The sequence below is a fragment of the Phyllostomus hastatus genome, unplaced genomic scaffold (assembly GCF_019186645.2).
Source record: "Phyllostomus hastatus isolate PE091 unplaced genomic scaffold, TTU_PhHast_1.1 phas_contig_86, whole genome shotgun sequence".
Taxonomy (NCBI): Eukaryota; Metazoa; Chordata; class Mammalia; order Chiroptera; family Phyllostomidae; genus Phyllostomus; species Phyllostomus hastatus.
Window position 1 is genome coordinate 2,862,510 of NW_025333977.1, and position 10,231 is coordinate 2,872,740.

Below are 10,231 nucleotides of genomic sequence, written 5' to 3' on the forward strand. Positions count from 1 at the left end.
GGGCTTGTTACTGTCATTGTCATCTCAACACTTCATTCATTTTTTATTTTATTTTATTTTTTTAAAGATTTTATTTATTCATTTTTAGAGAAGGAAGGGAGGGAGATAGACAGATAGATAGATAGATAGATAGATAGAGAGAGAGAGAGAGAGAGAGATAAACATTAATGTGCAGTTGCTGGGGGTTATGGCCTGTAACCCAGGCATGTACCCTGGCTGGGAATCGAACCTGCGACACTTTGGTTCGCAGCCCGTGCTCAGTCCACTGAGCTACGCCAGCCAGGGCTTTTATTTTATTTTTTAAATCATCTTTTTTGTTGTTGTTCAAGTTCAGTTCACACCGGTAAGGATGGCTGTCATAAATGAGTCAACAAACACGTGCCGGAGAGGCAGGAGAGAAAAGGGATCCCTAGGGCACTAGTGGTGGGCAGGCAGACTGCCGTGGCCGTTTTATTCATTTTTTAAAATGTCACTTCCTCATTCATGTAACTCGGCTTAAAATTCCTAGCATACTGCAACCCTACTGTTGTCTAGTTCTAAACCACTGCACTGACATGTTTTACCCATAGCATTAATTAGCAACTGAAATGATATGCTTTGCTTATGTACTTGATTATTAGTATACATCTCCCTGATAAATCTGCTTTAGGAATCCTTGATGTCTGTCTTGCTTTACCTGCAACTCTTAGAATAATACCTGGCATGTAGGTGATGCTCACTGAATATTTTTCCAATGAACACACAAATTGTAAAATTTCTGCTTAAGTTGAAAGTATTGAATACTTATGTTATATGACATTTGGCAAAGATCTTTTAAGATCTTTGATCAGGCATACTGAATTTTATTATTTCATAGACCTTATTTTGAAGGTTTTCATGGTTGCTGCACAGCACTTGTTTAGTTTTTGTCGTCTCTTAATTGTATTCTTACTCAATCCTCTGTAACTAATTCTGCTCAAGGGCAGAGCATTTGTTTCTTCTCTGCTTACTGAAAAATTAAACAATAGAGATTGAGCAAATGAAGTATTTTTCAAAGCAATCAATGCCACAAAGCTCTTTAAAGAATTATATTGAGTTTATTTATACATTATGCAGCAGTAGACACAGTCCATTTAGTACTTCTCTTAAAAGACTGTTAGAGCAGCTAAGTAAAAATTACACAAAAATTTTTCACTGTGAAGCAGATAGAATTTTAAGGATAAGAGTCATTATGTATCTAAATAATTAAATTGGTGAAAATAATTTACATAGTTTGTAGAAAATGTTAAAAAGTACACCACTCACTGTCTGTTAGCAAGTAACTATATTATAGTGTGAATCTACGATGATAGCAAATTACTCTTTCTGTGCTGTTGTATATAAGTGGACTTTAATAACAAACTAGCTCTGCTATTAGAAAAATATTCTCATATTTTACAAATCTTAGGTAAGAACAGCATTTTTTATTTGGTTCTACATGTTGATATAAAATATTTTAGTTTTTTTAGATTTCAAAGGTCTATAATTAGCTTCAAAAAGATGGTAATAGTAAATTTTCACCATGCTGAACAACAAAATAAAAAATGATCACGTAAAGGCACACCTGTTTTTTTTTTAGCATCACAGCATTTGTATCTTTCTAAGTGTAATTATATGTGATTTGATTTTGACAAAAGAAATGACACTTGTGAAAATGTTAGTCTAGTGCCATGACTAATAAACAACTACTCACCAGTTAATGTGAGAACACACCTTAATCATGATTCAAAATCGAACTACTGGCTTATCATGGGATACACTAAATAATATTTACTAACATCTAATGTATTAGCCTAGTAATCAATCAATAAATAATATGCAATATTTTTATATGTATGGTCTGCAAGTCCTCATATTTTCTCTCTCATTTTAGAGTTTCCTTTATCCTTCTGAACATGTCATTTTTCATAAGAATATTGGAATAATTTTGTTCATCCTTGCGGATATTTTTTCACTATAAACAGTATCAATGTGCTGCTGCCCATGTTTAATCAAAGTGATTTGATGGGGCGCCTCTCTATGCTCCACGGCTGTCGCCTCCTTCTGCGGCTCCTGGCTCTGCTTGTGCGCTCCTTCAGGGCGGACCTGGTAGCTGTTCTGTGAAGCGACAGCTGAGGAGACTCGGGTGCTCGCCATGGCCCACGAAAAGCCCAAGGAAGGAGTCTGGACTGAGAACAAGGGTTATATTAATATGAAGGTGGCGGGGCAGGATGGTTCTCTGGTGCAGTTTAAGATTAAGAGGTACACACCACTTAGTAAACTAATGAAAGCCTGTTGTGAGCGACAGCTGGAAATGGAGGATGAAGGTACGATTGATGTGTTCCAGCAGCAGAGAGGAGGTGTCTACTAAGAAGGGAACCGGCTAGTTTCTTTCAGAACTCTGTTCCTCCAGATCAAGAAGACATTCTCAGTTAGAAAACTGCAGTTTGGTTCCACCACATTCTGATACTACAGTATAGTTTTCTCTATTCTTTCATTTCCCTTTCCATATTCCTTTATTGTATATAAAGTAACTGATGTATGTGCACAAGCATTTGCATTTTTTAGAAAAAACTAAACAGCCAATGGTATGTTTTGATTGACATCACATGAAGATGGGGTGGGGAAAAGCACTGGTTCCGTGAAGATACCCCCTTTCTCTGTTAGTGGCATGCACATTCAGCTCTTACCTTTACATTCTGGTAAGTTCTTTTGCTCTTGCTCTTTAACAGAAAAGAACAACATAAAAATCCTTGCATACCTTGTGTGATTGGAGAATTTTAATGTTTTTCATTTATTGTAAAACCAAGGACAATTTTATAACTTTTTTTTACTTGTACATGTAAGGCAATCTGTCTTTAAGTAGGGATAAATTACTCTAAAAGAAATGAGTCCTAGGTAGTTTCCCCTTCAAGTCAAGTGTCTTGTTGTTTAAATAAACTTCTTGTTTAAAGAAAAAAGTAATTTGATGAACCATCAATAAAAAGTTTAAAATCATTCCTAGCTTATTTTTTCTTTTCAGAATTGTTGAAAGTTAATTACTTAAATGTGGGACTAGATTTGCTAAAAACAATGTTACGTGGTTTAAATATCCCTTCAAACTTTCTGGAAAACAATAAAATTATAACAAAATAAGGAACATTTTTTTGTCCAAATTCTGTGCATTGATTATTCTTCCCTTCTGTGTCCCACCTGTAATGTGAAATGTGGAGAGAGGGGAGGAGTTACGCAACCAGAAAACTGGGGCCAGTATCTGTATGTTTAGGATAGCAGAGGAGAAAGCTAGAAGGACCCTAAGCTATGGCTGATATCGTGAAAATTCTGCACCAGCCTCTTCTCTTATGAAAAAAAAGAAAATCAACTGCTATTTCGTTGTCCTACTCTATTACTCTTTTCAGAGTCATGATATGACTCAAATATAACATGTATATTTCAGAGTTAAATATAATATTAACAAATTCTGAGCATGTGATAATAGCATTAAGAGTGTATGTGTTTGTGTATGTGTGTATTTTTTTATTGTTGTTCAATTACAGTTGTTGCCATCTTCCCCCCACCACTCTCCCCTGCCCCACCCACCGCCATCTCCCACATCCTCAATCCTACCCCCAGTTGGCTTTGTCCATGGGTCCTTTATACATGTTCCTTGATGACCCTTCTCCTTCTTTCCCCATTATCCTCCCCCCTCTCCTCTGGTTACTGTCAGTTTGTTCTTTATTTCAGTGTCTCTGGTTCTATTTTGCTTGCTTGTTTGTTTTGTTGATTTTTTAATATTTATAGTGCAAACATTTTTTTTGCTAGAGGATAACTGATCAAGATGGCACTGGAACTGCATAATGTAAAATCTGTTCTTTCCCTCTCTCTTTCTCTCTTGCTGACACTCAAGATAAATATCTTCTGAATACCTATGTTCATTTACACAAATATAATACTAACATTCATGGACGACATAAAGCATTGAAAGAGCTAAAGGTATAGTTCTCCTGGACTGTGGGTCTGGCACCAGGCAGAGGTGGCCAACAATTTGACTCTTGCAGGCTGATTAGACCAAAAGACTTCCAAGTATATAGAGCCCAGAATCTGCCCTCCTTTTTGAAACTGAGCACAGTGGTAGGCCTCACATAAATACCAGAAGAGGTTAATGAAAGCAGCACCAACTGTATGGGTCTACTGCATAAACTTGGTGTTAGGGATGATGACACCTGGCTTTGTGGGAATAAATTCCCCTGAGAATAACCTGGCCATCACTTTGCATTTTCAGCATTAGGCTACTCTGTGTGCGGTGTGAGGATGAGATGGAGGGTGTGGAGAGGAAAGGCACTTACCGGATAGGTTTCTGTAAAAAGAACAAATAGCTTATTATCCTTGGCTGGGCTCTGCCCTGCAGTCTTTTGGAGGGAGGGTGGTCTGCAGAGAAGTTAACTGCCCTTGCTCTAGGACTGCCTTTTTCTGCTGTCCTTCTTGAGAATTAGAAAGAATTTCCACTGCTGTCCTGGAGCAGATTTTTTTGAGCAACAGAGGGTCTTGCCTGTGGCCAGCCTCATTTGCAAGTGGAAGAATAGCTGTGCCACGTTCCAAGACTCAGTTAGAGAGCACGGCTTGGCTAAAGGCCTGAAATCTCACCTTGTAGCTGAGTCTCTATCAGTAAGAAAAGTGTGAATTTGGCCTCAGAATTCCTCCTATTTGTATTATTTCTCAAAATGTTCAGAACCCGAGAGAAAGGGAAAGATGCCATTTATCATAAACCCCCATCCCAGGACCAAAGCTAGGCTGGCAAAAAACAACACCTGTAATACAGACTGGCTGCATTCATGATGAAAAACTTTTAGCAAATTATTCAAAATTATATTAGCAAAATATTTTGCAAAACATTCAAATTATATTTTGAATAGCACTCTATTCCTTTCATTCTGTATTAATGAAACTCTTATTCTTTGTAAGTTTATACCTTTAAAATATGTATCTAACTAGTCTCTGAATATCTTTCTTGTGTTTTTTCAATATTTTGTTTCTCTAAGTTATATTTTAGGTGAATTTAACAGCAATCGATTATAATTCATCAGCAATCGATTATAATTGATTTTTTGGGTCTCTAGGATTTGTCTATGTAAAAACAATTATTTCTAGGGCTGACGGTTTTACTTCTAGAATTATATTTGCTTATATTCATTCAGTGGTTCGATTTACTTGTTACTGTTTTATGACTCTCAAAAAATAGGTCAAATGCTTTATGTTTTCTATTATTTTAATTTTATTGGAAGTGATTTTATCTATAATATTTTAATTTGGTGCCTCTCTTAATATCTGCTTCTTTTGTATGGTTTGAAATATTAATATAAGTATGAATAGAAGGTGTTTTCTCCCTTCCCCTAAAATTGCTTTTCTCTGATTGCCCATTTTATCATGCTCCCAAAGAGACCTAAGGGCTCTCATTAGTCTAGGGCAGGGCAAGGGTTGTGTCTGACACTGAGATGTGCTGTGAAAATGATGACAAGGGCGTGTATTAAGGGACATTTGTAGAGAGTGGTAAAGTCACTGAAGGAATTGTCATCTGTTGGCACCAGCTTTCTCTTTTGTTTTCTGGGATACATATTGACCAATTGTATGTATTTGGCCCTCTCTTCTACCATTACCTTGTAAACCTTTTCCTTAATCTACGTCGTGTTTTTTTTGTTGTTGTTCACCTTTTCAAGTATTGGTGAGTTCCTATCTATTATTATGTTTTCTTCTTTGTTTTTTTTAATACATTGTCCCCTGACAACCTCATTTAAAATGATAAACACCATCATAAATATAAAATCATTATCAAAATTAAATATGTTTGCTGAATTTAGATTTCAAAATACCTACTGGCTATCTTTTCTTTGGTGATCAATTGTTACCTAAAACCCTTTACATCTTCAAAAGAACCATATGTGTATAATCCTAACCCAAACACTAACCCTAACCCTACCCCCCGCCCCCAACCTTGTGTATCATAATTGTCAATAACATAAACAGAGAATTATCTTTGATGTTCCCTTCTCATTCGCTCCTGTGTTGTAAAACAAAACCAAACCCACTTTTTTTTTTGGCGGAAGAGAACTAAAACTTTACTGTTTTCAGTTTCCATGTTATTGCTGAGATTTATCTCTGATTGTTTCTTCCCAGGATCACTCACTGCTGCACCCGCCTCCGAGGTCATCCTGACCAGCATCGATCATCTTCCACACCATTGCTCAGGAGTTTCTCCTAAAGGCCCCAATCTTACTGGGAGAAATTCAAATATATTACTCTATATGCACAGAATGTGTGGCAGGAATTATTCAAAGGTATTTAATAGGGTAAGAGGAAGACAAATGTTCTCAAAGTATGAAATTCCAAAACATAAATTTTGAAGTCTCAGCCATACAAGACTGTGGTGTGAGTTGTGCCTTATTATATTAACCACAGAATGATGGTTCATCCAAAAGGAGTGGATGGTTATCCACTCCTAGTGGATAAAAGAATGTAAAATGAAGCCAAGGAAGAACTACTGCCGATATGCACCAGAAGTAGCTGTGTAAAAATTGTTTTACTTGTAACAATTATTTTATGAGGGGAACAGAAGGGTCAGCTTGGTTCTAAATATTGTATATTGCTCTAAGTATTGTATATTGCTAAGTATTGTATATTGCTCAAATAATTGTGTATTCATCAAAATGTTATACTGAGAATGAGTTTGTATGCTTACTTCATGCTTATATAAGTAATATAAATGATTACAATGCCATAACACGTCTGAAGATTATATTGCAACTGTATAAAATCTATACACTTCAGAAAATTTGAGTTAAAGTTTTTCAGTTAATACTGACATTATTACTACTAATCTTGTATATTTATTGGCTAATCCTTTTTATTATATTACATATCTATTGAATACTATTTATCACAATGTTTGTTTTTTTATTTTTTATTTGCTTTTTACTGTGAAGTTTTAGGATAGTTTCACAAAAATGTCTCAAATTCAAACTGTGATTCAATTTATCATATTTTCTGATGGTTTTATCCACATTTTAAAATCTCTGTGAATGAAATGTGTTCTTTTGCCTGAGATGAATTCTTCTTATACTTTTTTCTTGCTTGCCATTCACAAGAGCTTAATTGGCCCACTCTGGCAAAAAAGCCCCCTTTGTAAAGCACTGACACTTGAAGAGATATTTTAAAAAGCATCCAAGAAGATTAGTTATTATAGTAAATCTATATATTCTTAAAGGATTGGATAAGAGGATGTAAAATAGGCAAATTCAACTTGCTGATAAAGAATATGTGCATAGAGAGTCTGTATTTAATATTTTGTAAACTTTCTTCTTGCCAAATAATTACTTATTTCTTTTGTATTTTCCATCTAGCACCCACAAGGCACTTGAAGAACAACAAACAAGAGACCTGGAGAGGAAAGAAGCCAAATGAGGCAAATCATCTGAATCCTGCACTTCACTCGACTCTGGAGCCTCTGTTCAGATTCACTTCGTACTGGTCTTTTACAGGACTTGACGGAATGCTCCTCAGTGCACCTTGTGGGTATGAGTATACGGAGTGGGTTTACAGATGTGAGTACGTGAAACACAGAATTTATTCTTTTTTAAAAAAGGTTTTATTCATTTATTTTTAGAGAGGGAAGGGTGGGAGAAAGAGAGAGAGAGAGAAACATCAGTGTGCGGTTGCTGGGGGCCGTGGCCTGCAACCTAGGCATGTGCCCTGCAACCTAGGCATGTGCCCTGACTGGGAATCGAACCTGCGATGCTTTGGTTTGCAGCCTGTGTGCAATCCACTGAGCTATGCCAGCCAGGGCTTACATAATTTATTCTTTATGAATTATCATATTATTTGTTGGTGTTACAACTGTAAACCTGCTGTTGCCCACCCCTGAACAACCGAGTTTCCTAATCACCCTTACAGTGCCAACTAACAACTTTATGATGAAAAACAAATTTGATGCAATGAACACTTGGCATAAAGAAAAAATGGGAAGACATGAGTAAAATCAATAGAAACAAATTTAATCAAACAAGGGATCACAAAATTAATTCTGCTGGCTTATTATAGGTAACCTAGATGTCTTAGGAGCAGCAAGAATTTGGGTCTCTGAGACTTAACCTGTGTGGCTTCATTGTGAAAATTAACTATAGTGGAATCATGTTCAATAATCTATTTTAGCCTAGTTACCCTTACCACTGAACCTAGAAAAAGGTGAAATCCAGCATAATTGCTGATAAGCTTTCCGTTCATGGTAATATCTATTTCAAAAAAATTGCTAAAGTATATAATGTCCTGTTTTAGGATGTTGCATGGTATAAAACAATGCTAAAAATCAAAATTCTAAAAAAAATTAATCAAAATCCTCTATCGTTCATCAGTTATTACATTGTCATGCCTTGGTCATTTTAAAATTGTATAGATGCTTTATGTGGTGTTTATGTCATAATAGCAATATCTCTGAGCAGTAATGTAAGTCATACACCTAAAGATCCTGAGTATCATCCATTTTTGATTCTATAGAAAATTATCTCTACTATTTTGCAGATAGCAAGAGATTTACTGTCACTGTTAATAGGCTACAGATTATACAACCTACATGTGAAATGTCATATCTGGATATAATGATCATGGTGCATTCTCTAATAATGGTGTGTCATTCACCTATAAGTATGAGCCATATTTTTTAAAATGACTTATTTTAGATATCATCCCTGTGCTCATAATCTTGCCATGTTGATTTCATTTGCTTCTGAGTCACTTAGAAAATTCTAATGTTATGTTTGAGCACCTATCGGAAATATAGAAAGGTTAAAATGGACACAATAAATTGCTAAATTATTTAGGTTTGGCTAAGTTATTGAAAGAAGTTAATATTACCTGAATTTTGATATTTGATAGAAGCTTCAAAGGGAAAAATCCAATTTAGTATGTTGCAAATATGTACTCAATAATTCTATAGTTTGTTGGTATAATTTGGAGGATTATGATCACTAACTGTAAAATGATTTTAGGTGCACAGAATTTTTATTACTTGTACATAAGCAGATAAACCACTTGAATGTTTGCTAAAATTTTGTCAAATAGTAAATCAAATGCATCAGAAAAAACATCATCACTTACAATCCAATAATCTTTTAATTATTATTTATTATATTAACTTATTTTTTCAACTCCAAAATACCTAAAACATTAGATAATGAATAGTAAGTGTATATTTCGATTTAAGAAGGCGTTCATTACCTTAGAGACAATGCATCAGTTGTCATTAACTCTTTAATTATGTGGGACAATTAATTAGAGTCATTTGGAGGATTCAGGTTTTGCATTAGTATCTGAAGAGCAGATAAGAAGAATGTGTATTCCAGAGACAGAGGGTTTTTTGGCTGTTCAATGCTGTATCCCCAGTGCCAAGGACACATAAATGGAGCTCAGTGAATACTGTTTGAGTGACTGCATTATGGAAGCAAGCTATTTAAACATTAGAATAAATAATACATTATTTCAATTAAGGTTATTTCAACATAATATGGTGAGGTAGGTAAAGCTGGCACCACAATGCCCATCTGGCTGCTGAGGAATATGAGTAGAAAAAGATTAATAGTACTTCCTACGTTATAACCTAGTCTTCTCAAATCCCTTAAACTTGTTATACATATTAGGTTCCTGTTGCTCTTGTAACATATATAATTCAGTATACTCTCCCCAGTTCAAGACCCTTAACTTAATCATATCTACATAGTTCCTCTTGCCAGGTAGGAGGCGACACAGCTGTGATTTGGGGGGATTAGGAACTGGACCTTTGGGGAAGGCTATTATTCTGTCTGCCACAACAGAATGGTATACAATACTCTGTATCGTATCATAACTACAATCCTAATGTAAGTTACATGTTTATCCTTCTTAACACTTTTTAAGTCTGTAACTTTAATTCATAAACTTGTCTCAAAAGTTACTAATCTGCATCTTGTACTACAAGATTATTTTCTATTACTAAGCATCTTCCTTTGAAATGTGTAATATACTCAATTGCTTATGTCTCTTTTTGTGGTTCTAGTTATTTAAAGTAATTGTATGAATTAATCATTCATTGAAGTAACAATTTCAGTCAAACTCTCTCCTTCACGGCTCTCTTCCCTCCCATACTCATTTACGTAGGCTTATATGTAAACCTTCTGAGCATTTTTCAATGTATTTTATTTTCTTCAATATCTTGAATTGACTAACCAAGAAA

General features: G+C 35.2%; 1 protein-coding gene across 1 annotated transcript; it reads left to right on the plus strand.

Moving 5' to 3' along the window:
• The first annotated feature begins 2,152 nt into the window (after positions 1-2,152).
• LOC123826754 (small ubiquitin-related modifier 2-like) lies at positions 2,153-2,368 on the plus strand. Its single transcript, XM_045850797.1, has one exon. The coding sequence runs from the start codon at positions 2,153-2,155 to the stop codon at positions 2,366-2,368; it is 216 nt and encodes a 71-aa protein (XP_045706753.1).
• The last annotated feature ends 7,863 nt before the right edge of the window (positions 2,369-10,231 follow it).